This window comes from Natator depressus, chromosome 11 (assembly GCF_965152275.1).
Source record: "Natator depressus isolate rNatDep1 chromosome 11, rNatDep2.hap1, whole genome shotgun sequence".
Classification (NCBI taxonomy): domain Eukaryota; kingdom Metazoa; phylum Chordata; order Testudines; family Cheloniidae; genus Natator; species Natator depressus.
The window spans coordinates 78106041-78132986 of NC_134244.1; the positions used below are offsets into that span (position 1 = coordinate 78106041).

Consider the following 26946-nt stretch of genomic DNA (forward strand, 5'->3'; position numbering starts at 1 on the left):
GGATTGGGGGACAGGGGAAGGATCACTGGATGATTACTCTGTTGTGTCCATTACCAGTGGGAGCCGCGATCGGCCGAACCTGCGGACGCGGCAGGTAAACAAACTTGCCCGGCCCACCAGGGGCTTTCCCTGCACAAGTGGCATCCAAAGTTTGGGAAACACTGCTCTAGACCATTTATAAATATGTTGAACAGCACTGGTCCCAGTACAGATTCCTGCAGGACCCCGCTATTTACCTCTTTCCACTATGAAAACTGACCATTTATTCCTACCCTTTGTTTCCTATCTTTTAACCAGTTACTAATCCATAAGAGGATCTTCCCTCTTATCCCATGACTTCTTAGTTTGCTTAAGAGCCTTTGGGGAGGAATTTTGTCAAAGCCTTTCTGAAAGTCCAAGTACACTATATCCACTGGATCACCCTTGTCAACATTTGTTGACTCCTCAAATAATTCTAATGGATTGGTAAGGTACGATTTCCCTTTACAAAAGTCATTTTGACTCTTCCCCAACAATTAATCACAGTTAACTCATCTGATTAATTCAAAAAAATTAATTGTGATTAAAAAAGTTAATTGTGATTAATCACAGTTTTAATCACACTGTTAAACAACAGAATACCAATTTAAATTTATTAAATTTTTGGGATGTTTTTCTATATTTTCAAATATATTGATTTCAGTTACAACACAGAATACAAAGCGTACAGTGCTCACTTAATATTATTATTTTTTATTACAAAACGAGAGCCAACGTAATCCAGAAACTAGCAGGTACAACCTGGGTGCATCAGCATCAGTGTTGCGAACATCTACAATAGCACTTGTATATTCGGTAGCTGAATATTGTGCACCGGTATGGAGCAGATGCAGCCACACACGACTTTGTAGCTGGTATTGCAAGGTATTTATGTGCCAGATATACTAAACTTTCATTTGCCCCTTCATGCTTTGGCCAGCATTCCAGAGGACATGCTTCCATGCTGATCATGCTCGTTACAAAAATTATGAGTCAATTAAATTTGTGACTGAACTCCTTGGGGAAGAATTGTATGTCTCCTGCTCTGTTTTACCCACATTCTGCCATATATTTCATGTTATAGCAGTCTCAGATGATGACCAAGCACATGCTGTCATTTTAAGAACACTTTCACTGAAGATTTGACAAAATGCTAAGAAGATACCAATGTGAGCTTTCTAAAGATAGACAGAGCACTTGACTCAAGGTTTAAGAATCTGAAGTGCCTTCCAAAATCTGAAAGGGACGAAGTGTTGAGCATGCTTTCAGAAGTCTTAAAAGAGCAACTCTCTGATATGGAAACTACAGAACCCGAACCACCAAAAAAGAAAAACAACCTTCTGCTGGTGGGATCTGACTCAGATCATGAAAATGAACATGTGTTGGTCCGCACTGCTTTGGATCATTATCAAGCAGAATGGATGTATGTCCCCTGGAATGGTGGTTGAAGCATGAAGGGGCATATGAATCTTTAGCGCATCTGGCACGTAAATATCTTGCGACGCCAGCTACAACAATACCATGCGAATGCCTGTTCTCACTTTCAGGTGACATTGTAAACAAGAAGCAGGCAGCATTATCTCCCGCAAATGTAAACAAACTTGTTTGTCTGAGTGATTGTCTGAACAAGAAGTAGGACTGAGTAGACTTCTAGGTTCTAAAGTTTTACATTGTTTTATTTTTGAATGCAGGTTTTTTTTTTTTTAACATAATTCTACATTTGTATGTTCCACTTTCATGATAAGGAGATTGCACTACAGTACCTGTAATGGGGGATTGGAAAAATACTATTTCTTTTGTTTGTTTACAATGCAAACATTTGTAATAAAAATAAATATAAGGTGAGCAGTGTACACTTTGTATTCTGTGGTCCCATCCAGGGATTGCCATACCAGTGTGGATAGCCTTGAGGATATGGAGATTGTGCTGTAATGCGTCTCCCAGTTGTAGGTAACTGAATCTGGGGAGAGTATTGAGCAGGAAACATCTGGTCATCATATTCTTCTTCCTTGTCCTCATCCCCCCACACTTAATTGGAGGGGCTTGAAGTTGTAGGGGAGTACTGAAGGTAGGGTGCTAAAGATCTCAGTGATAGACTGGTGCCGAGAAGAGGAGAGTCAGGAGCATGGGACACCCTTAATTCCTCTGCCTGTAAAAACTGCGGTGGAGCTGACTGACCAGGAGTCGGTGCCGGTGTAGCTGGTGGAGGCAGAGTCTGCTGGGGCATCTGCTGGCGCACTGAAGGGTGTCCCAGGGGCGCAAGCTGGCTCCGCGGAGTAGAAGTCCCTGAGGGAGGCGCTGCAAGGGAGGCTGGAGACCTCAGGAGGCTCGGTGCTGAGAGCAGCAGCTGTAAAAGCAGCGCCGCAAGATCAAAGAATGGTGCCACAGCCGCCGCTTGTACTGCCAGCACTGTAGCAGCTCTCGGCACCGAACTGACAGAGGTGGCCGAAGGAGAGCTGAAAGAGGCAGGCAACTGGAAGCCCTGAGCCTTGGCACCATCTAGTGGGGCAGCCAACTCACTGTCGGAGCCTGAAGTGTCTGCCGCGTGGAAGGTGCTGAGCGGCAGTTACCGGAAACAAGAGAGCCGGTTTTAACTTGTTCCCCGAGGAACGGCTCCTGAGTGGAGAGGAAGCTGGCCATTTTTTTGCTTTTGTTTTGCCTCTGGGGGGTGTCACAGAGGTTTGCTGGCCAGGGTCAGACGCAGGTCTGAGGGAGTTTTCCAGAAGCAGCATTTTAAGTCTGAGCTCCCTGTCCTTGCAGGTCCGCACTTTCAATTTGTTGCAGTGGATGCATTTTTGGGGTACATGAGACTCCCCCAACCCGTTGTTTTTTGTTTTTCTTTTTTGGTGGTTCGGGTTCTGTAGTTTCCGCGTCAGTTGCTCTTTTAAGACTTCTGTTTAGCATATCTGACATGTAAATACGTTGCAATGCCGGCTACAAAAGTGCCAAGCCAATGCTTGTTCTCACTTCCTGGTGACATTGTAAATAAGCAGAGGGCAGCATTACCTCCTGTAAATGTAAACAAACTTGTTTGTCTCTTAATGATTGGCTGAAAAAGAAGTAGGACTGAGCGGACTTGTAGGCGCTAAAGTTTTACATTGTTCTGTTTTTGAGTGCAGTTATGTAACAAAAAACAAATCTACATTTATAAGTTGCATTTTCACGACAGATATTGCACTACAGTACTTGTATGAGGTGAACTGAAAAATACTATTTATTTTGTTTATCATTTTTACAGTGAAAATATTTATAAACAGAAATATACATTTTGATTTCAGTTACAACATACAATACAATATATATGAAAATGTAGAAAGACATCCAAAATATTTTATAAATTTCAATTGGTATTCTATTGTTTAACAGTGCAATTAAAACTGCGATTAATTTTTTGTCGTGATTAATATTTTTTGAGTTAATCACATGAGTTAACTGTGATCAATCGACAGCCCTAAAAATCATTTCATTTTTCCTAACCAGGCCTTGAAGTGTGTCATTATCCTCAACTCTTGGGTACAACTGAAAATCCTTCTGCCTCTTTTTTTCTTTTTTTTTTGTTAGTCCAAAATTTTGCCATTCCTCTTTTTTGTATTTTTCTGTACTAGGTTTTCTTAAAACGTTTTTAGCTAATTTATGTGCCATCTAATTCCCTCTTATCCCGATATGCTGTGGGATCCAACCTAACACTACATGTATCCCCAACTCTACTCCGTTATTGGAAATATAATTTCATTGATGAAATCATTTTACATACAGAGACACCCTTTTTTTATCACCATAAATCCTGAGATTGAGTTAAAAAAAATGACTCTCTCTGTCGGGCACACATCCCAGATCCAATTTAATGCTCGTATTATTGCTGCTAGTTTGGCTGTCATGACAGCCGCAAAACCAGATATTCTTTCAGATACACTAATTCCAAAGTTTGGTGTGCAATATTTTGCCCCTACTACTTCTGTTTTTTCTTGTTTGGACCCATCTGTACATATTTCACAAAACTGACTCGTTTTCATCTATATATTGGTACACTTCATAATACCGCCTGTTGCTTTTCCCCCTTCAGTTTATAAAATAAGTCTAAATCCACATTTGGACATGTGACTTTCCATCCATAACCAATTTTCCCAAGACTAAAAGTTTTGACTGCGTTTAGCTTTTCCTTTCAACTTCTGCACCTACATTTTAACTCGAACAGCATGTGGAGGTCTAACAAGTTGTGCTATAGTTCATCTATTGAATTCCCAGCCATCCTCACATTTATTGGGTACTTTCATCATTGCAACCAAGGCTGGTGGAAGCCAGAGAGGGCTGTAGACAGGCTGCTGGGATCAGAGCTGATGACCCGGGGCTGTCTAGTACACACACACTCAGGGTGTGACCTGCATGCTGGTAGGCTGATTCTCAGCAGCCCAGGTTGGGAGCTACAGCAGCAAAGCAGTGTGAGGCACCCAGAGTTGCAGGGCTAGTGGTGACACAACCCCCCCACTGGCGTGCATTGCCGCCAAACCTGATGACAGCCGCTGACTTCCTAATATTTTGTCTTTTCGCTTGCTTTTCCTTGTCTCATCGCTGCTCAGTTCCAATGGCACCCTATACATCACCCCCTTCGCTCCAGGATCCGACTTTCGTAGTTAGCAACTTATTTTAACTTTCCCTAGCATTGCAGCTTTTAGCAGTTCATCAACTTGCTCTTTGTTCTTACATTCAGCTACAGTTCATCTTGCAACCTGGTCAGTTACTTTCACAGGGTTAACGTCACCTACTCTCATTGCTTTGGCGAGGGATCTTAGTTATAACAGTTCAGGTTAGTTCCTTCCTCCGCTTTGGTTTTTTACTAGTATCATCATCTGAGTCTGCTTCTATTTTATTTTTCTTTTCTACTTGAATCCATTTCCCCTCCCTACTATGCTTTCCTTCACTTACCGAACTGACTACATTTTAGGGTCAGAAAATATTCCATCTCCGCCCCTGCCTGCTTCTCTCCTCTCCACCAAGACCCACCCTCCACCTAGCTCCCCCTCCTCTGGCCAGCAGGCAATCAGTTAATCACCTCCCAGGTGCAGCACATAACTAATTAGGTTCACTCCTTTGTCTTATAGGTGATGGGGAGGAAACCCCATCACATATACTCCCACCTTCAGAAACCTTGCTCCAACCTTGCCCCACTGAGGTCTACAAGCTGTGCCTCCATCAGATCATGTGCTTCATTGCTTCCACATCCCCCTTCAGCTGGCGCACCTCCTGGAGCAATTGATCCTTCTCCTGGAGCACCCCCAGCAAGTCTCCTCTGTGTCTCTCAGCTGCAAATCGCACTCTTTGCATGGTCTCATCTGTTTCTTGGGTCTCAGCTACATGTGTTACCAAGACTGCAGAGCCAGCTTTCCCCAGGGCCTCTGTATTCACCTGACTTCAAGCTGCTTCCTCGCAGTGGTAACAATTCTGTCCCCCAGTTTCTCCCCATCTCTGACCAAGCAGGTCTTTTGGGTGGGTGTATGCTTTACTGCCATTAGAGTTGGGTTCCCTTTGCCTGTAACTACTGCTTTTGAGCTGTGCGTTACCCACACTCTTTCCTGTTCACTCATTCCACCCTCAGGGTGGCCATCTAGGATCTCTTTGTAGGGCCCATCCATTCTCCACCCACCAAAGTCGTATGCGGTGGGCAGAGGTTGTCCCATAATTTCACTTCAACGCACAGGTACACACACTGGGGCGGAGGGACACTCTTCATTCTCACCCTCTTTGTTTTGTTGGGGAGTTTGCTGGTTTCCCTCCTCCTCATGGTTACCCCTTTCTTTATTTTCTCTCTGGCTTGTATTCTCCTGTCTGACCTTTCTGTGTTTAATGGCTCTTTCCCTTCACCATGCCTCCTCACCCAGACACCCAAGAACGCCGGGGGGAGACTCTGGGCACCCAACCACTCCACCCCAGTGGACAGCCCAAGCAACAGAAGGCTGTCATTCAAGAAGTTTTACAATGGCCTTTTCCTTCCCTCCTACCCTCCTCCCACACCCCACCCAGGCTACCTTGTGAGTTATCTCCCTATTTTTATAATCAATTAATAAAGAATACATGTTTTTTTAAAAGATAGTGACTTTATTTCCTTTCAAGCAAGCTGTGATCGAAGGGGGGAGGGCAGGTGGCTTACAGGGAATTTAGAGGGAACCAAGGGGGCGGGTTTTCATCAAGGAGAAACAAACAGAAATGTCACACAGTACCCTGGCCAGTCATGAAACTGGTTTTCAAAGCTTCTCTGATGGGCAGCTCTTCCTGCTGTGCTCTTATAACGGCCCTGGTGTCTGGCTGCGCATATTCAGTGGCCAGGCGATTTACCTCAACCTCCCACCCCACCATAAACGTCTCCACCTTACTCTCACAGAGATTGTGGAGCACACAGCAAGCAGGAATAACAATGGGAATATTGGTTTCGCTGCGGTCTGAGCGAGACAGTAAACTGTGCCAGCGACCCATTAAAGGTCCAAATGCACATTCTACCACCATTCTGCACTTGCTCAGCCTATGGTTGAAAAGCTCCTTACTACTGTCCAGGGTGCCTGCGTATGGCTTCATTGTCCAGGGCATTAAGGGGTAGGCTAGGTCCCCAAGAATAACTATATTTCAACATCCCCAACAGTTATTTTCTGGTCCGGGAAGTAAATCCCTTCCTGCAGCCATTTAAACAGACCAGAGTTCCTGAAGACACGAGCGTCACGAACCTTTCCCGACCATCCCACGTTGATGTTGGTGAAACATCCCTTGTGATCCACCAGTGCTTGCAGCACCATTGAAAAGTACCCCTTGTGGTTTATGTACTGGCTGCTCTGGTGGTCCAGTCCCAAGATAGGGATAGGCGTTCCCTCTATAGCCCCACCAGTTAGGAAATCCCATTGCAGCAAAGCCATCTAGTATGACCTGCACATTTCCCAGAGTCACTACCTTTGATAGCAGCAGCTCAATGATTGCGTTGGCTACTTGCATCACAGCAACCCCACAGTAGACTTGCCCACTCCAAACTGATTACCAACTGACCGGTAGCTGTCTGGTGTTGCAAGCTTCCACAGGGCTATTGCCACTCGCTTGTGAACTGTGAGGGCTGCTCTCATCTTGGTATTCTTGCGCTTCAGGACAGGGGAAAGCAAATCATAAAGTTCCATGAAAGTGCTCTTACGCATGCAAAAGTTTCGGAGCCACTGGGAATCATCCCAGACCTGCAACACTATGCGGTCCCACCGCTCTGTGCTTGTTTCCCGGGCCCAGAATCCGCATTCCACGGCATGAGCCTGCCCCAGTAACACCATGATCTCCAAATTGCTGGGGACCACGGTTTTAGAGAAATCTGTGTTCATGTCCTCATCACTGCGCTGCCGTCGCCTCCTCGTCTGGTTTTTCAGGTGCTGGTTCTGCATAAACTGCACGATAATGCGTGAGGTGTTTACTATGGTCATAACTGCTGCAGTGAGCTGAATGGGCTCCATGCTTACCATGCTATGGCGTCTGCTAGGGCAATCCAGGGAAAAGGGCGCAAAATGATTGTGTGCTGTTGCTTTCACGGAGGGAGGGAGGGTTGACTGATGACATTTACCCATAACCACCCACGATAAATTTTTGGCCCCATCAGGCATTGGGAGCTCAGCCCAGAATTCCAATGGGCAGCAGGGACTGTGGGATAACTGCCCACAGTGCACCGCTCGGAATGTTGACGCTTGTCACAGTACTGTGGACGCACACCGCCGAATTAAATGTGCTTAGTGGGGATGCATGCACTCGACTTTATACAATCTGTCCCCAAAAATCGACTTCTGTAAAATCAGAGTACTTTCGTAGTGTAGACATGGCCTGAGTGTTAAAGACAGGAACACTTCTTAAGCTGCTTTCAGTTTAAACCTACAGCTGTTAGGGGACGTGGTTTCAGACCTGGGTCTGGATTTGCAGCAGGCTACCGGGTCAGGCTCAAACCCAGCAGGGCCCTAGAGTTCCAAGCTGCCAGGGCAGGTGTCATAACCCTAAGGGTAGCCTAAAATTCCTCCTTACCGGTAAGGGGTTAAGAAGCTCAAATAACCTGGTTGGCACCTGACCAAAGGAATCCATGGGGACAAAAGATACTTTCAAACCTGAGGGCGGGGGGAAAGAGGCTTTGTTTTGGGTTCTTTGTTTCTGTGTTTGTTCGCTCTTGGGACTAAGAGGGACCGGATATCAATCCATGTCCTCCAAACCATTCTGAACCAGTCTCTCCTATTCCAGAAATTGTAAATATAGCCAGGCAAGGCGTATTAGTTTATCTTTGTTTTCTCAACTGTGAATTTTCCCTTTGCTGAAGGAAGGTTTATCCCTGTTTTGTTGTAACTTTGAAACTAAGGCTAGAGGGTGTTCCTCTGTGTTTTGTGCATCTTTTGTTACTCTGTAAAGTTATCTTCCAACCTGATTTTACATTTTTCTATTTTCTTTTCTTTTTTTTTTTTTTAATAAAATTCTTCTTTTTAACAAGTGATTGATTTTTTTTTCCAGTGTCCAAAGATCCAGGGATTTGGGTTTGTGTTCACTTTGTAACCAATTGGTTAGGATATTATTCTCAAGCTTCCCCAGGAAAGGGGGTGTAAGGGCTGGGGAGGGATGGATATTTTGGGGAACAGGAACTCCAAGTGGTCCTTTCCCTGATTCTTTGTCTAAATTACTTGATGGTGGCAGCATACTGTTCAAGGATAAGGTGGAATTTGTGCCTTGGGAAAGTTTTTAACCTAAGCTGGTAAAAATAAGCTTAGGGGGACTTGCACGTGGGTCCCCACATCTGTACCCCAGAGTTCAGAGTGGGGAAGCCGTGGGATCATTTTGAACCAAAACCACAGTAGGATTTTAAAAGGACAATTTTTTTCCCCTTTTGGCTGCTTGGAAGCAGGTTTTTTAGCTGAGAGCAGCTGGAGTTTTTTTTCTCTGCCTCAGTGCAGAGGGGTTAAGTTGCAACAAAACAGGGATAAACCTCCCTCCAGCAAAGGGAAAATTCACAAATTGAGAAAAAGAAACTAATATGCCTTGCCTGGCTGTATTTACAATTACTGGTTCAGAATGGTTTGGAGGACATGGATTGATGTCCGGTCCCTCTTAGTGCCAAGAGCAAACGAACACAGAAACAAGAATCCAAAACAAAGCCTCTTCCTCCCACCCCCAGGTTTGAAAGTATCTTTTGTGCCCATTGGTTCCTTTGGTCAGGTGCAAACCAGGTTATTTGAGCTTCTTAACCCCTTACAGGTAAGGAGGAATTTTAGGTTACCCTTATGGTTATGACAGCAGGAAAGCAGGGGCAGAAGTAGTCTTGGCACATCAGTTGGCAGCCCCAAGGGGGTTTCTGTGATCCAAACCATCACACACCTCTATCACTTTGGCACCGAGAAAGAGGGAAGACAGAGAAGACTGTCTACATGATCAACCTGGTTCCAATCACAAGCCTTCTCAAAGGCAGTGAAGTAGGCACCTATACCCCCTCGCATTAAACTGGGCCAACCATTTGGTAACTGGGCTCCTATGGAACTGGCTTCCGTGGTCTCTCCCCACTTTCCCCCTTACGGGACTTCTTGCTTCTCCATACCCACTCCATGCTATCGCTGCTCTTCCTGGTTTTTCCTCTGCTTCTCCTCATGTTTATCCTTTTCTCTGGATCAGCTCGCTGCCTTTCGCGGTCTGCTTGTCTCTGTTCCTCCATCTGAAGCTCCTTTGCTTTCCACTCCAACTCTCAATGCTTCAGCTCTAGCAAAGGGGGAACCGGATCATCAGGATGCCCCCCCACCCCCAGCTGCTGTTGCAGGTGCCTCTGTGACCCTGGGACTCTCTCAAAATCCCACCTGGCTTTGGACTCTAATTCTTGATCCGATCATCCTTCTCCAGCCATGCAGTCGGCTGAGCCTTGTGTAACTTTCCAACACTGAACGCTCTCCCACCGCTCTGCTCTGTGATGCTCTTCTCAGCGAGGTGGATATACACCATTTTCTTGCTGTTTCCTTTGACTAATCTTGTTTTTACTGCTGCAAGTCACTTCTTGCAAAATCCTCCTGTTGCATTCAGAATCCCACCAGCTGCCCACAACTGTCATGGATCCTCATGCTCTGTCCTATGCCCCAGCTTTTAAACAGTCCCTAGAGGAACCTCTTCACTGTGCCAAATCCCCAAGGGGTCCCACTCTTCTCTCAGGGTAGGCCATGCAGCCTCAATGCCTCCAAGACTGAGCCTCTGGGCTCCAGCTCTCCTGCCTCACACCGTGAGCTGTGCCCAGCAAGTCCAGCTGAGATAGACTCCTGGTCAGAGACTGTTAGACTCTCCAGGGATTAATGCACCCAGCAAGTATCTGCAGGGACACCCGGCAGCCTTTTCAAAAATGGTAGGGTATATTAGCCAACTGGAACACAGCAGAGGCAAATCCTTAGGTTAGCACAGAGAAATAAAGGTTAAGACATAATCCATACTGGCCAAAGCCCTTGAGCCACGCTGCCGTAGGAACCCATTTAAGTGTCCTTTCCCTGTATCTATCCCTTTGTCTTACTTCCAGGAAAGCTCCCTGTCTCTGCGAGCCCAGTTCTTCCTGTTCCTCAAAACACATTGAGTTCACATGCACTCCACCCAGACAAGCTGGGTGCCTCTCATTGATAGGTGTCAAGTGTTCAGTCCTGGGGGTTACTGTGGACTCTGTAAGGACTTCCACTGATATGGGTTAGTCCCAGTCAGTCCCATAATGAGCCATTCGTATCACCCCATGACAGCTTTTCACACTCAGAACAGAGCAACCCCAAATACAGAGGGCAGCTGAGGCATGTATTGGAGTAAGAGAAATATTACCAAAATTCCCACATCCATCACATACACACTGGTCACAGCCCTTGGAGAGAAGCAAAGCACAGGGGCTGGACTTTAGGCCAGTGAACACAATGAAGGGCGAGGGGACTGCAAGCCTTAAACCTTGATCGAGATGCAGGGGCACCTATGTCCCTGCCCACAGACCGGTGATGGTTGGAGGCCTGGTACCTGAGAGGGCATTCCTTGAGCAGACTTCAGAGGGGGTCAAACATGTAGCTCCCCCAGACCTGTGACATCAGAAAAGCAGTTTTGGGAGAATTAGGGAATCCAGTGGGTTAGGTGCAGTAGGAGGGCGTATTAACCCCCGCACACACACACACACATCTGGGTAAGGCTGGGGAATTAGACACTATAATTCAGGAGCAACAGACTAATTCCTCTGGAAAAGGAGAATGTGATAAACAAGAATTGGGCAACGTGGCATCAGAAGGGACTCACGAAAAGATCCAAAAAGCCCGGAGGGAAGGTAGACCATGGCTGCTGGAGATAGGGGTGGGGAAGAGAAAGACCTGGCAAGTCCCCAGAACTCTCACTGCCACCCTGTGACATCATCGACAAACAGCACATTTGTGCCGGGGCAGCGGTGGTCCTCTGGGTCAGAAGAACAAAGTAAGGACTCAGGAATAGTGGCCAGGGTCGCAGTGCTAGATACAGCAGGGGGGGGAGGGATTGCGTCAGGGGCAGCGAGTGGTGGATGAAGGACAAGAGTTTAATATTTGGGAAAAGAAACCTGTAAAATTAAGTGCAACTGAACAGAAATAAAACTGGAGCGTAGGTTCTGAAGCAGCAAGGCCTGGGCAGGAATTCTGTGTGAAAGGGCTGCAATCCCCCCAATTCCAGAGCCCCAAAACCTCTTCTCCTTCCCACTGACCCACCCTGCCCCCTTCCTGGGTGCCCTTCCTCCACAATCCCCTTCTTTCCTCCCACGGCTCTCAGCCCACTCCAGCACATCTACTCCCCTTCTCCTCCGCTCCCACTGCTCCGTTTCCCTGTCACCCATGGACTCCTGAGCAACAACCTCCTACACTCGCCTATCAAATGATGGGCTCACCTGACTTGTCATGCCGTCCATGCATCACGTACTTCCCCTGTTTACTGGACTGTATCTAGAATTGTACCAGCTGCAGAGAGACCCCGTCAAATGAGGAAAGGGGTGAACGCTCTAGTTATTCATTACTTCTAATGCATCCAATAAGGATAAATTAAACTAAATTTTATAAATCATATTTTTTTCAAAATGGCTGACATCAAAATACACACACGTCCAGAAATGACACCGGGGAAGGACATGAAGCAAAGCGCCAGGCATGGAAACCTGCCAAAAATTACAGGCTGAGTAAAGGTCCAGAGTTATTACTACTCGGGTTCTGTAGAGACCCCACAGCTTCTAATAACCAGGGCACAGGAATCCTTACCCAGTGAGGCCACAGTGGCATAGTTCTCCTGCATGACCTCCCTGTAGAGGGCTCTCTGAGCAGGGTCTAGTAGAGCCCATTCCCCCTCCGTGAAGTACACAGCCAGCTCCTCGAAGGTCACCGACCCCTGAAAGAACAAGCGTCGCCCACTCAGAACCTGCTACCCAGTGACAACATCAGTATTCACAGGAGAGCAGGGCCAGTAAAATGAATAAATGAATAAAAAGAAACCTGAGGAGGTTCAACAAGGACAAGTGCAGAGTCCTGCACTTAGGAAGGAAGAATCCCATGCACCGCTACAGGCTGGGGACCGACTGGCTAAGCAGCAGTTCTGCAGAGTGGGACCTGGGGATTACAGTGAACGAGAAGCTGGATATAAGTCAGCAGTGTGCCCTTGTTGCCAAGAAGGCCAATGGCATATTGCCAGCAGATCGAGGGAAGTGATTATTCTCCTCTATTCGACACTTGTGAGGCCGCACCTGGAGTTTTGGCCCCCCCCCACTTCAGAAGGGATGTGGACAAATTGGAGAGAGTCCAGCCGAGGGCAACAAAAATGATTAGGGGGCTGGGACACATGACTTACAAGGAGAGGCTGAGGGAACTGTGCTTATTTAGTCTGCAGAAGAGAAGAGGGAGGGGGGATTTGATAGCAGCCTTCAACTACCTAAGGGGGGTTCCAAAGAGGATGGAGCTAGGCTGTTCTCCATGGTGGCATAAGACAAAACAAGGAGCAATGATCTCAAGTTGCAGTGGGAGAGGTCTATGTTGGATATTAGGAAACACTATTTCACTAGGAGGGTGGTGAAGCACTGGAATGGGTTACCAGGCGAGGTGGTGGACTCTCCATCCTTAGAAATTTTAAAGGCCCGGCTTGACAAAGTCCTGGCTGGGATGATTTAGTTGGTGTTGGTCCTGCTTTGAGCAGGGGGTTGGACTCGATGACCTTCTGAGGTCTCTTCCAACCCTAATCTTCATGATTCTACGAATGCTCTGGGAAGGACACAGTAGCAGAGTCCAATCCCTATCCCACTCACAGCAGCCAGGAAGCACCCGGGTGAGGGGAGAAAGAGAGCCCCTTCTCCCTGCCAGGAGACACAGGGAGCAAGGCCCTTCACATTTATCACATACCTAGTAAGCAGGGGCTGGTACAGGAGATGGAACCCCAGCAGGGTCCAGGGACAGTCCCTGGTAAGAATCCCAAAACCCTATCCATAAAAACACAATAGATAGCAAATGGAGGAAAGGGGAAGTCAAAAGGAAAGAATTTAAGTCAGCAGCTTGGAATTACAGAAAATTCATAAGGGAAGCAAAGGGGCAAAAGGGAAATCTATGGCCAGCAGAGATAAGTACAATAGAAAGGATTTTTTTAAAAGTATCTTTTAAAAGAAAGTATCTTAACAATGGCATTAGTCCATTACTATGATAGAATTATCAGTAATAATACACAGAAGGCAAAAGTGTTCAGTGAATATGTTCTGTACCAGAGAAAAAAAACAAACAGATGATACAATCATATTGTATGATGATAATGACACTCTTTACATTCCAGTAACAACTCATAAGAATGTTAAACAGCAGCTACTAAAGTTAAACATTTTTAAAATCTGCAGGTCCAGACAACTTGTATCCAGAAGTTTTAAAAGAATTGGCTGAGGAGCTCACTGGATCATTGTTGTTGATTTTCAATGGGTCTTGGAACACTGGGAAAACTTTAGAAAAATGGAAGAAAGATAGTCCTGTGCCAATATTCAGAATTTGAAAAGGGGATGACCAGGTAATTATAGGACTGTCCATCTGACATTGATACCAGGTAAGATAATGGAGCACCTGATAATTGCACTGACAAAAGATGAAAGGAGGGTAATACAATTAACACCAATCAACATAGGTTGAGATCCTAGCAAACTAACTGCATAATTTTTTGGATGAGATTAGAAGTTTGGTTGATAAAGGTAATAGCACTGATGTAATATACGTGGACATCTGTAAGGCATTTGTCTTGGTACAGAACAATTCAAAATTAACATTGCACATATGAAATACATTAAAAAGTGGCTAACTGATAGGTCTCAAAATGTAACTGTAAGTGGGGAACTATGGTTGAGTAGGTGTGTGTCTAGTGGGATCTCCTGGCTCTGTGCTATTTAACATTTTAATCAATGACGTGGAAGACAACATAAAGTTGTCATTGATAAAGTTTGCAGATGACGCAAAGATTGGGGGAGGGGCAAATAACTAAGTGTATCGGTAGGTTCAGTCTTCAGCACTGGGAGTTTGGGAAGTTTTCCCACGTCTGGCCAGGGGGGTTATTTCCTGCTCCACAAACAGGGGAAGTCCCACTCCCAACCCCCACGAGCCTGTTCCTTGAAAGCGAGCCCCAGAGTCAACCAGTTCCAGCAGAATGGTCGCACCCTGTCCCTTCCCTTTCTCTACCTTGTGTATTTCCAGCCCCACTCCTCCCACCTCCAGCAGCTCCCATCCTCCTGTGCATTTACTGCCCCTCTCCCTCCCGCCAGAACCCACCACCAGCTCCCAGACAATCCCTTACCTGAGCCAGCTCCACTGACGCCATTTCCTTTATGCTGGGAAGATCTGGAGCAAAATGTGGATGTTATTCTGCAGCCTGTCAGGGCGAAAAGAGCAACTGGAGTGATTTCAGAAGCGGTTTTGTCCATTTCACATTCTCCATTCATCCCAGGCTTTCTCCCTGCAAAGAGACATTCTAGGTTCTGCTGCACTGAGAAACTCTTACGGTACGTCTACACCAGACTGATACAGCTTTGGATTTCCTACTTTTGAGAGGTTTGAGTGTTACTGAACTCGACCGGCTGGAAGAGCTCAGGACAGCACTGGGCACCCTTAGCGCTGCATTAATGAAGTTTTCAGTGAATATGGATGTTCAATAAACAAACAGAAAAGGATGGTTCCCCGCCCCACCTGCCATTCACAGGCCCTGGGCCTGGCAACCTGAAGAGGGAAAGAAAGGTGGATGGAGCTGAGAGGTTCCCTGGAAGTCGGAAGGGGTAGCAGCTGGGGATGACTGACAGTGGAGTTGGGGGGAGCAAGGTTGGGTCATGGAGTGGGGTGGGGTGGCAGCTGGGACTGGGTAACCTGGGGATGGGTGGTCTCCATGTGGGAGATTTGCTTCTCCCTTCCCCTCACGTGCCCCTTCCATGCTCCGTTGCCAGCAGAGAATGGGCAGCCTAGGGAATGGCTCAGGGCAACAATTCCCTACCAAAACAAGGACAAAGCACTGCAGATCCAAGGGGTAGAAAACACCCCAAATCTGAGGAAATATTAAATTGACACCAGAGAATGAGAGAGAAAATGGGGCAAAAGCTGAATGGGGAAATTGTCAACAATTTGAGAGAAAAGAAGAAGAAATCAACATAGATTTTATATCCATATTTGATAATTACAGAGAAGTGACAAAATCACAGGGGATTTCATGCTCCCTCGCCCCTGTCATTTATGACTGCTCCCAACCCACACTGTCTCTCCCTCCATCTCTGTCCTTCCCCGACCCTTCCCTGCCTGGAACCTCCACACCCCAGACACACAAAGGGGAACCCCACGAAGCCAGTCTCTTCCCCTCCTCAATCCCCAGTTATGCCACTGGGCAGATTGTGGCAGGAGATCAGTGGCTTCAGTGCTGTTAAGGCAGCTCGGATCCCACCCACAGGTGCATTGGGGGGAGGGATAGCTCAGTGGTTTGAGCATTGGCCTACTAAACCCAGGGTTGTGAGTTCAGTCCTTGAGGGGGCCATTTAGGGATCGGGGCAAAAACTGGGGATTGGTCCTGCTTTGAGCAGGGGGCTGGACATTAGATGACCTCCTGAGGTCCCTTCCAACCCTGATAGATTATTAACAACAAGTAGCAGATTCCCAGGAGCTGTGAGATCCGAGGCTCCTGGTGACATTTGTGCAGAGTCACTTTTCTGACCATCCCCCGGTCTCAGTCACCTGGAGTCTCCAGCTCAGCAGTTGGGGTTGGCAGAGCCTGGGGCTGTCTTAGGGGGCTAGTTCCAGCCACTGGAGGAAGTCCCCCCCTGGACTGGGCAGGGAGGAGGTTTTAATAAAGGTCTATCCACAGCACAGACCCTGGGCTCAGCCTGGGCTCCCAGAGCACAGGGGAGGCAGCACCATCCCACCCGAGAAACTCAACCCTGATACCTTGAGTAGAGAGAGAGAGAGAGAGAGAGAGCAGCCTCCCCTCCCTTAGCAACAGCCAGAGCCCTCTGGTGACAGCTGCTAAGGACACCACTTCCTCAATCTTATCCGCTCCCATGTTAATCCAGAGTCACTCCTTTTCCTTCCTTGCAGCAACTCTGGAGTCAATGAGACCAGAAATGTGACACTGGGGAGGGGAAGATGCAAAAATCTGTTTAAACACAACCTGGGAGGGAAGGTTCCAGGCCTTCCCCCCTGCCCCACTCCCCACATCTGGGGCAAGGACTTAGGGCAACTATCTTCCCTCCAAACCCTGAACATCCTACAGTTCTGAAGGGGGAGAGAAATAAAATTTGTGGTGATTTTATATTAGTATTTGATAAATGGAGAGAAAGTATCACTGTCCCCGACCAGTCACTCACACAGGCATCAGGGAGCCCTGGCCAATGCTGCTTTAACAGGAGATGGGAGGGGATGGAGGAGCCAGAAGATTCAATAAACTTCCATGCCCGGTCACTGGCTAAAAATGGCCACCATGGACCCACCCCAGAGGTTGCTGGGTCTCAGCACTGCAGGAAGAGACCCCTCATGGTGACCGTTCACCACGGGCTCTGGGGACCCTGCTGGTGAAAGCAGCTATTGGAATGTGAGGAGTTAGTACAGGAGGACGGAGCGTCTCAGCTGCTCTGGGCAACGCCTGGGGGGAGGAACAAGAACCCACCCACGCACAGAGCAGGCCCCTCAGGGGAGTAAACGTCTTGTCTTGCACCGTCTGGGGAAAGGAAATTCAGTCAGGGACCGGCCACATCTCCTGTTAGCAGCTGGGAGACACCGGATAGCGTGAGGCCCAGATGGTGTGAGGCCCTGCCTGGGATGTGTATCTGAAATGGGGCAAGTCACTCTGATCAGCCACCCTCTGGATTTTAATGGAGATAAAGGGGGAAGCAGATTCTCAAATGTGAGGGGGAAAGTTGATCACCGGGGAATTTAACTCCTCTGCAACCTCCACTATGGAGAATGACTCAGGGCAACAGGGTCCCTCCAAAAGGGAGAAGGGACTTCACGTGAAAAATATGGGGAACACTTCAAAGCCTAAAAGGATTTTTTTAAATTAATAATTGATGAATTATATGGAAATGGTAACATCAGAAATGTGGTAACAGTGTTCAGTAATTAAAAAGAAAAAGGAGCAAATATGAGAAATTTATTACAAATTAGAGGAAAGTGGAAAAGTCTGAGGGATTTTATATCAATAGTTGATACAAGATAAAGAGGTAAAATCTGAGTCGATTTCATATCAATATTTGATCATCAGGGAGAGAAAGAGAAAAATGTGCAAGGATTTTATATTAATCAATATTTAAGAATTTAAGAAAATGACATCTTAGGAGATTTGATGCTAACATCAGATGATTAGATGGGGAAAAACTCAGGGGATAATAAATCATCGATAACGAGAGAGAAAACGGGGCAAAACATTTGGAAAGCATAGGGGACAATTTCCTGGCGCAAGTGCTAGGGGAGCCAACTAGGGGGGGTGCTTTTCTTGACCTGCTGCTCACAAACCGGGTAGAATTAGTGGGGGAAGCAAAAGTGGATGGGAATCTGGGAGGCAGTGACCACGAGTTGGTTGAGTTCAGGATCCTGACGCAGGGAAGAAAGGTAAGCAGCAGGATACGGACCCTGGACTTCAGGAAAGCAGACTTCGACTCCCTCAGGGAACAGATGGCCAGGATCCCCTGGGGGACTAACATGAAGGGGAAGGGAGTCCAGGAGAGCTGGCTGTATTTCAAGGAATCTCTGTTGAGGTTACAGGGACAAACCATCCCGATGAGTCGAAAGAATAGTAAATATGGCAGGCGAACAGCTTGGCTTAATGGTGAAATCCTAGCAGATCTTAAACATAAAAAAGAAGCTTACAAGAAGTGGAAGGTTGGACATATGACCAGGGAAGAGTATAAAAATATTGCTCGGGCATGTAGGAAAGATATCAGGAGGGCCAAATCGCACCTGGAGCTGCAGCTAGCAAGAGATGTCAAGAGTAATAAGAAGGGTTTCTTCAGGTATGTTGGCAACAAGAAGAAAGCCAAGGAAAGTGTGGGCCCCTTACTGAATGAGGGAGGCAACCTAGTGACAGAGGATGTGGAAAAAGCTAATGCACGCAATGCTTTTTTTGCCTCTGTTTTCACTAACAAGGTCAGCTCCCAGACTGCTGCGCTGGGCATCACAGAATGGGGAAGAGATGGCCAGCCCTCTGTGGAGATAGAGGTGGTTAGGGACTATTTAGAAAAGCTGGACGTGCACAAGTCCATGGGGCCGGACGAGTTGCATCCGAGAGTGCTGAAGGAATTGGCGGCTGTGATTGCAGAGCCCTTGGCCGTTATCTTTGAAAAATCGTGGCGAACGGGGGAAGTCCCGGATGACTGGAAAAAGGCTAATGTAGTGCCAATCTTTAAAAAAGGGAAGAAGGAGGATCCTGGGAACTACAGGCCAGTCAGCCTCACCTCAGTCCCTGGAAAAATCATGGAGCAGGTCCTCAAAGAATCAATCCTGAAGCACTTACATGAGAGGAAAGTGATCAGGAACAGTCAGCATGGATTCACCAAGGGAAGGTCATGCCTGACTAATCTAATCGCCTTTTATGATGAGATTACTGGTTCTGTGGATGAAGGGAAAGCAGTGGATGTATTGTTTCTTGACTTTAGCAAAGCTTTTGACACGGTCTCCCACAGTATTCTTGTCAGCAAGTTAAGGAAGTATGGGCTGGATGAATGCACTATAAGGTGGGTAGAAAGCTGGCTAGATTGTCGGGCTCAACGGGTAGTGATCAATGGCTCCATGTCTAGTTGGCAGCCGGTGTCAAGTGGAGTGCCCCAGGGGTCGGTCCTGGGGCCGGTTTTGTTCAATATCTTCATAAATGATCTGGAGGATGGTGTGGATTGCACTCTCAGCAAATTTGCGGATGATACTAAAGTGGGAGGAGTGGTAGATACGCTGGAGGGGAGGGATAGGATACAGAAGGACCTAGACAAATTGGAGGATTGGGCCAAAATAAATCTGATGAGGTTCAATAAGGATAAGTGCAGGGTCCTGCACTTAGGATGGAAGAATCCAATGCACCGCTACAGACTAGGGACCGAATGGCTAGGCAGCAGTTCTGCAGAAAAGGACCTAGGGGTGACAGTGGACGAGAAGCTGGATATGAGTCAACAGTGTGCCCTTGTTGCCAAGAAGGCCAATGGCATTTTGGGATGTATAAGTAGGGGCATAGCGAGCAGATCGAGGGACGTGATCGTTCCCCTCTATTCGACACTGGTGAGGCCTCATCTGGAGTACTGTGTCCAGTTTTGGGCCCCACACTACAAGAAGGATGTGGATAAATTGGAGAGAGTCCAGCGAAGGGCAACAAAAATGATTAGGGGTCTAGAGCACATGACTTATGAAGAGAGGCTGAGGGAGCTGGGATTGTTTAGTCTGCAGAAGAGAAGAATGAGGGGGGATTTGATAGCTGCTTTCAACTACCTGAAAGGGGGTTCCAAAGAGGATGGCTCTAGACTGTTCTCAATGTTAGCAGATGACAGAACGAGGAGTAATGGTCTCAAGTTGCAATGGGGGAGGTTTAGATTGGATATTAGGAAAAACTTTTTCACTAAGAGGGTGGTGAAACACTGGAATGCGTTACCTAGGGAGGTGGTAGAATCTCCTTCCTTAGAGGTTTTTAAGGTCAGGCTTGACAAAGCCCTGGCTGGGATGATTTAACTGGGAATTGGTCCTGCTTCGAGCAGGGGGTTGGATTAGATGACCTTCTGGGGTCCCTTCCAACCCTGATATTCTATGATTCAGGAATTTTGCGTCAATATTTTAGAACTGAGGAGCAAATGGGGCAAAAACTAAACATTTCCTAATATAAGAGGAAAAGACCAACACCTGAGGGGACTTGTCAACACTGAAGAATTGGAGGGAAAAGTGGGAACGTTTAAGGGGATTTGTGATGGGATGCAGCTGGCCTTTGCAGCTCCCTACAGGAGACCCCACGATCTTACTACATCCCGCCCCAGAAAGCGGCAAAGGTGGGTCCTCTGGGCCTGCCTAGGGCCGACACAGGCCTCCCAGAAGCAGCCACTCAGAGCCCAGCAGGCTCAGAGAAAAGGAGCGGCGGGGCACAGCAGGTCAGTCCCCGGCTGGACTGAGGGAGTAAAGCAAGGGGGCTCTTCCCTGGCCTGGTGCGAGAGAAGACCCGGAGGATGGCGCCCCTGCCACAGGGCTGCAGACGGAAGGGCCCCGTAGGCAGAGGCCCCGGGAAGCAGCAGCGATGGACTGGAGCGAGCAGCACATGGCTGCTGTGTCGAGGGTCCCCAGGTTGGAACCCGGGGCAGTGGCTGGGCCTGGGTTCCCCCGGCAACAGGGAAAATGGTGTAACCCCCAAAAGGGGACAGGCCTCGTTTGGGAGCCTGAACAAAGGGCTGACTGTAAAGGGCCGGGAGCTGGGGCTGAAGGCCCTAGCCAGGAGAAGCAGACTGCTTCTTTGCTGGGCTCTCATACCCCGGCAGGGTTCACTGAGACTCTGGGCCTCGGCCAGGCGGCCGACCACGGAATTCCCCCCGTGCGGGCCCCGGCTCTGCCCCCCCGCAATGTCCTGGCTGCACCGAGCTGGGCAAATCTACCGCAGGTCACACGGTCCCTCCGCCCCCCGTCCCGGGGCAGCCCCGGCCGGCGCAGGCCCAGCGCGGGAGCAGACCCCAGCCCGGCCCCTCGCTTACCTGGTCTCCGGCCCGGGGCGAGGCCCAGCCCCGCGGGGGAAGCCCCTAGCCTGGACGGGGGAGGCGCCCAGATCCCCCCCTTTGTAGCCCGGCTGCCTGGTTACGGCGGCACCGGGGGGCCCCAAGGCTCCGCGCAGCGGGGTCCGGCCCGGCGAGTTCGGGACCGAGCCCGGGACTTCCTCTCCCGGCAGCCCGCGGGCTGGGGCCAGGTCAGACCCGCCCCCGCCGCGTCCGGAGGGCCCCCCCACAGCCCCCGGCCCGACTCCCCCGCGGGCCCCAGACAGCGACGTTACCTCCGCCCCCCCCGGCCCCGCCCGCAGCAGCTCCCGCGCCGGGCACGGCGGCGGGGGAGACCTCGGGCCGGGGCCTGGGCCGGGCAGGAAAGTGCCTCTGCTCGCCCCGCCCGTCCCCGCCCCCGCTCCCCGGCCGGGGCCGGGCCGGCTCCTCCGGCTGCTCGGTCCCGTCGGCTGAGGCGCCGGCCCGGGCTGGGCAGGTGCCCTGCTGGCCTGGGGCCCCGGGGAAGCCCGGCGGGGGCGGGCAGAGTCGGGGCGGGGGCAGACTGGGTCCCAGGAGGGGCAAACAGCTGGGGCGGGGCAGGAGAGGGGCCGGGGGCAGGAGCCGGGGTGAGCATGGGGCAGAGGCACCGCCAGAGGGGGGAGGGGGAAACCCGGGGGGCGGGGGGCAGGGAGGATAAAAGTGCCCCAAATGGGGTGACCCATCTGCACTGGCTGACAACACGGGGGGGTCGATGGGTCCGCCGGCCTGCAGTGTCGGAAACGACGCCCGTAGCAATGTGCTCCCTGTAGCAGTTACGGAAATGTAACGTAGAAAACCGCTGTTGTCAAAGGCGGCTGTCTGCTCTGGCAAATGCCGACAGATAGCAGTTTGTCCCCTGCACGCTTGTGTTGGCCCCTGCACTCCTGGCAGGACTAAGTGTTATCTAGACCATCCCTGACAGGTGTTTCTCCAGCCTGCTCTTAAAAATCCCCAGTGATGGAGATTCCACAACCTCCCTGGGCAATTTATTCCAGTGCTTAACCACCCTGACCGGAAGTTTTTCCTAATGTCCAACCTAAATCGACCTTGCTGCAGTTTAAGCCCATTGCTTCTTGTCCCATCTTCAGAGGTTAAGAAAAACAATTTTTCTCCCTCCTCCTTGTAACAACCTTTTATGTACTTGAAAACTGTTATCATGTTTCAATCTTCCCTCATAGGTCATGTGTTTTCTGGACCATAGCAAGGCCTGAGAGGGGGGCAGCCTGCTGCCGCCCCAGCTGCCAGGGACAAGGGCCGAGTGTGCCAGAAACATGCTGTCGGGGGGAGAGGGGACTCTGGCTTGCTCACCCCGTCCCTGGCAACTGGGGCAGCTGCCCCACACCCAGCCCTGCTGCAGGGACAGGGGCCAAGTGAGCCGGAGCCCGCTCCCTTCCCCGGAAACAGAGCCCAGCCTGCCTCCACGCCAGGCTCTCTCAGGCAGAAGCGGCTCTGTCCCGCTCCCTGCCCGGCTGCCAGGGAGAGCGGGTCGAACTTAGTTGGGGGAGGGAGGAGGCACAGGGAGAGAAGGACAGAACCCCCTGGGCTCCTCCCCGCAAGTAACCTGGGGTGGGGAGAACGCAGTGTTCCCAGGCTGGGTGGGGGAGCGGGGGTTTACTCGGCAGGGGAGACACGTGGGGCGGTCACATGTCTTTCCCCCCCTTAGCTTGTGCCCCCCAGTCGTAACTTGCTGCTGGGGGGTGACGACAATAGTGGCAGTGCAAGGATTGGATTTAGCCCTCTGAGTTGGAGATAGAGGGTCCACTGGCATTTAATAGAGGCTCTGGTGTCTTAACAGGGCACATCAACCCCCCTCGCAGACACTTTGCCTCCCCAGAAGGCTTCCTTGGTATATCCCCAGCTGTGCGGCTCCCACCTCCTTCTGAGCATAGGAAGGGTGGCTGGGGTTAAAATAATGGAACCATGAATGGTGAGACATTTGACGGGCTGGGACCCTACCTGTGGACTTTCCCATGAGCAGGAATTCCCGTTCACAAGCCTGACATCATCTCCTGCCTGGAGCGAGGAGAGGAGCCCTTTGTCCCAGCTGCCCAGGGCCTTGAGGAACCAGAGACCCTGAGAAGCATCTACACAGATGCGGGATGGGATAAAGCACCTATGAACCCATCAACAAATGAAATTAAATGTTGGGACCCTGGGAAAGCGGTGTGAGTTCCCCCAGCACTGCCTCCTCTTGTGAGCTCTGCAGAGGCAGGTCTCAGCTGGAAATGTGCAGTGTTTGCCATCCCATGGCTCTGAGCAGCCCTTTCTGCCTGGGAGGATTCGCCCCCTGAGTCCCAGAGAGTTGTGGAGCCGTAAAACAAAACATAAATGTAGAGTCCTGAGGCTAGAAGGGATGATTACGCCCATCGAGTCTGGCCTCCTCAATCACCCAGGCCAGAGAACCTCCTCTGGAGAATCCTGCATCCAGCCCAGTCATTAGTGACTGAGCCAGAAAGGATCTTAGGGATCCAAAGAGAGAGAGAGACCCCTGCAGCCTTCCCCCCTCCTGCCCACGCCCCCCCACCCCATCACCTTCCCTTCACTGTTCCCTTTCCTAGTTGTCCTCGCCTATCTCCTCCCCTCGGCAGATGGATGTTGTGCATTCAGCTCTGGGGTTCATGCCCTGGGAGCAGTGGTTATCGGTGACACCCCTGTGTGCAGTTTCTATTCCTGAGTTCCCTGTCTTCCACTCCCAGGGGACAGCTCAGGCCCAGACAGCCTCTTTATCCCAGATGATGACAGGATTGCGTCTCCAACGAGAGTCCTCACCTGGGAATCCCAACTGGAGAGCAAGCGAAGCAGTGGGCACCCTCTGGAGCTGCACAGAGAAAAGCCCCATCCGTGCACTGACTGTTGGGGACGTCACAGATGATGTTGCATCAGAGACACCTTTCACAACCTCAGTGGTTCCCCTGGGGAAGGCAAATCATCACTGCATGTTGCTAACGCTGTTGCAAGCATCGCAAAGCATTTTGGGGAGGGTCAAAAGCGTGAGTGAAGAGCGAAAGATTCTTTTGCAGGCTGCAAGAGGCCAAAGAGGGAAGGAGAAAGAGAGCAGAGAATGGGTTAACTCAACACTGCAGCTAGCAAGCTCAGTCCAACAATAAGATACTGGCCTCAGCCCAAGGATGCTGCTCACAGCCGAGAAAGACGGGGGCGTGAATGTGCCCAAACAGCCGTGACAAAGAAAAACCCAACTGCACAGACCTGCAAGGCAGCGAGGCCAGCAAAGAAGAAAACGAGGTCTAAGACTGCAGAGATTGAAAACACTGGCGAGACCGCAAGAGGGGGAGCCGAGCCTTGCGTCCCTGGAGCCGGGGTGTTTTGAGAAAACTGAAGACACCATGGAAAGCTGGTTTGGACTGGCACAGAGGGCACCAGGAGCAGAGGTCCCTGAACGAAGCACCCACCCCGAGGAGCCTGGGACTTAAAACCCTCCTGAGAGCTGGAGCAACTTGGAGATCACAGTGGACCCAGACGACCTGTGCGCACAGAACAGAACTCCCGTCCACCCTTCCCCCTCTTCTTATGTTACACCCTGGCCTGGCCAGCCTCGGGTAGTGCCTGTGTGAGTATGAAAGTGGGTTAGGGCTTGGGGCACTAATGCTTTCTTCCTTCCTCTGAGTGACGTGGGGAACACCCCCCGCCAGCACTCTCTGCTGTTATTTTATTATTTTATCAATAAAGCTTTAAAATTTAGACACTTGATGTGTTACGTCATCTCCTCTCTTAACGATCCTGTGGCCTCAGACTGATCACCTGACAGATTGGTCACAAAAATCTGTCACACACCCCGCCACGTCCTCTGGGCCCACGGGGCCCCATCCCACCAGACATGTTCTGTATCACACGCCATTCGAGGCATGTCGGGTAAGCTGTGAGTTGTGGGATTGGGGGAAGGGAGCACATTCCTGGGGTGATTAATTGCTTGGGAATTATGTAACGGGGGGCATTGGGATAGAAACCAGAGAGGATTCCTGGCTGCACCAGTGGCCTGCTGGGTGACCTTGGGCAAGTCACTGCCCAGCTCTCTGCCTCAATTCCCCTATTGGTAAAATGGGAATAATGTTACTGACCTTTCTAAAACACTTTGAGGTCTAGTGATGAAAAGCACTAGATAAGAGCTGGGTCTTATTACTATTTTTATTTTATTACTAAGGAGCAGCAATGATGAATAAGCCCAAGATGCTTAGGTGCCAGTGACCATGACTTGATTACATTTGTCATGTGCAAACAGAATAATGTCCAAACCAGTATAATTCTATCTACACTGGTGCTTTAAAAGTTTCACAAAGCTGAAAACAGTGATGAGTCAGATGAACTGGGAGAAAGGATTTAATCAGAAAATTGTAAATGATATTTTGGAGTTGTATAAGAACATTGTGCTAGATGCCCCAAAAGCCCAAATTTCCCAAGCTAGAAAGAAGGCTACACAGGTGGGGGAAAAAACAAACAACCTGGCTGAGAGGAGAAGTGAAAGCAGCTATAAAAATATACAATATGTAACATATGGGGGAAAATATAAATTAGACGCTAGGGATTGTAGAAAATTGCTAAGGGAAGCAAAAGGACACAAGGAGATTATCGATGGCCAGCCGAGTTAAGGACAATAAAAACACATTTTAAGAATATTCAGAACAAAAGGAAACCTAACAACGGTATTTGTCCATTACTAGGTGGAAATGGTAGAGCTGACACTAATAATGTAGAGAAGGCCAAAGCATTCAATAAATATTTCTTTTTTCCATTTGAGAAAATGCCAGATAATGTATTCATGTTATATGATGGTGAGAAATACTTTCTATTCCAAGAGTGACTAAGGAGAATGTTAACAGCAGCTACTTTTAAAGCAGCAGATCCAGATAACTTGCATCTAGGAGTTTTAAAAGAGCTGGCCGAGGAGCTTGCTCGCCCATTAATGCTGATTTTCAATAACTCTTAGTACACTGGGGAAGTTCCAGAGGACTGGACGAAAGCTAATGTTGTGCCAGTATTTTAAAAGGGTAAATAGGACACCCTGGGTAACTGTAGGCCTGTCAGATTGGCGTTGATCCCAGGCAAAAGAATGGAATGGTAGATATCCAACTCAATCAATAAAGAATTAAAGGAGGGTAATATAATTAATGCCAATAGCACGGGTTTATAGAAAATAGATCTGCTCAAACTCACAAGTTTGGTTGATAAAGGTAATAGCGCTGATGTAGTGTACTCAGAATTCTGAGAGGCATTTGACTTCTTAACACACAACATTTTGAGGAAGAAACTAGAACAGTGCGAAATTAACATGCTAGCACCCACTAAGTGGATTAAGAACTGCCTGGCTGACTGGTCTCACAAGGTAGCTGTAAACTGGGAATCCTCATTGATGGGTGTTTCCCCAGTAGGGTCCCACAGGGATCGGAGCTTGGCTCTAGGCTGTTTAGCATTTTTATTGATGACTTGGAAGAAGGCAAATAGTGTCACTGATAAAGTTTCAGACGATGCAAACATTGGAGGGATGGTAAATAACGAAGAGGACAGGTCACTGATACAGAGCAGTCTAGATCACTTGGTAAACGAGGCACAACCAATCAATATGTGTTTTAATATAGCCAAATGTAAATGTCCAGCGAGGAAAAAAGAATGCAGGTCACGCTCACTGGATGGGGGCCTCTATCCTGGGAAGCAGCGACTCTGAAAAAGACTTGGAGATCATCTTGGACAATCAGCTG

The 26946-nt window shown here is 49.0% G+C and overlaps 1 protein-coding gene across 3 annotated transcripts in view; it reads right to left on the reverse strand.

The window, feature by feature from the left end:
* The window catches only part of LOC141996265 (uncharacterized), a 36463-nt gene extending 15077 nt beyond the window's left edge, over positions 1–21386 (reverse strand). The window contains exons 1-3 of one of the 3 annotated variants that reach the window (XM_074968230.1): positions 21200–21386; positions 14818–14892; positions 12270–12396 (exon numbers count right to left, since the gene is read on the reverse strand). In XM_074968230.1, the coding sequence (XP_074824331.1) occupies positions 12270–12396; positions 14818–14841 (151 nt within the window). In that variant the 5' untranslated portion in view covers positions 14842–14892; positions 21200–21386. Of the gene's footprint in view, positions 1–12269; positions 12397–14817; positions 14893–21199 lie in introns of those variants that run through there. The other 2 variants (XM_074968232.1, XM_074968231.1) reach the window with 2 other exon arrangements.
* Between the last annotated feature and the right edge of the window lie 5560 nt (positions 21387–26946).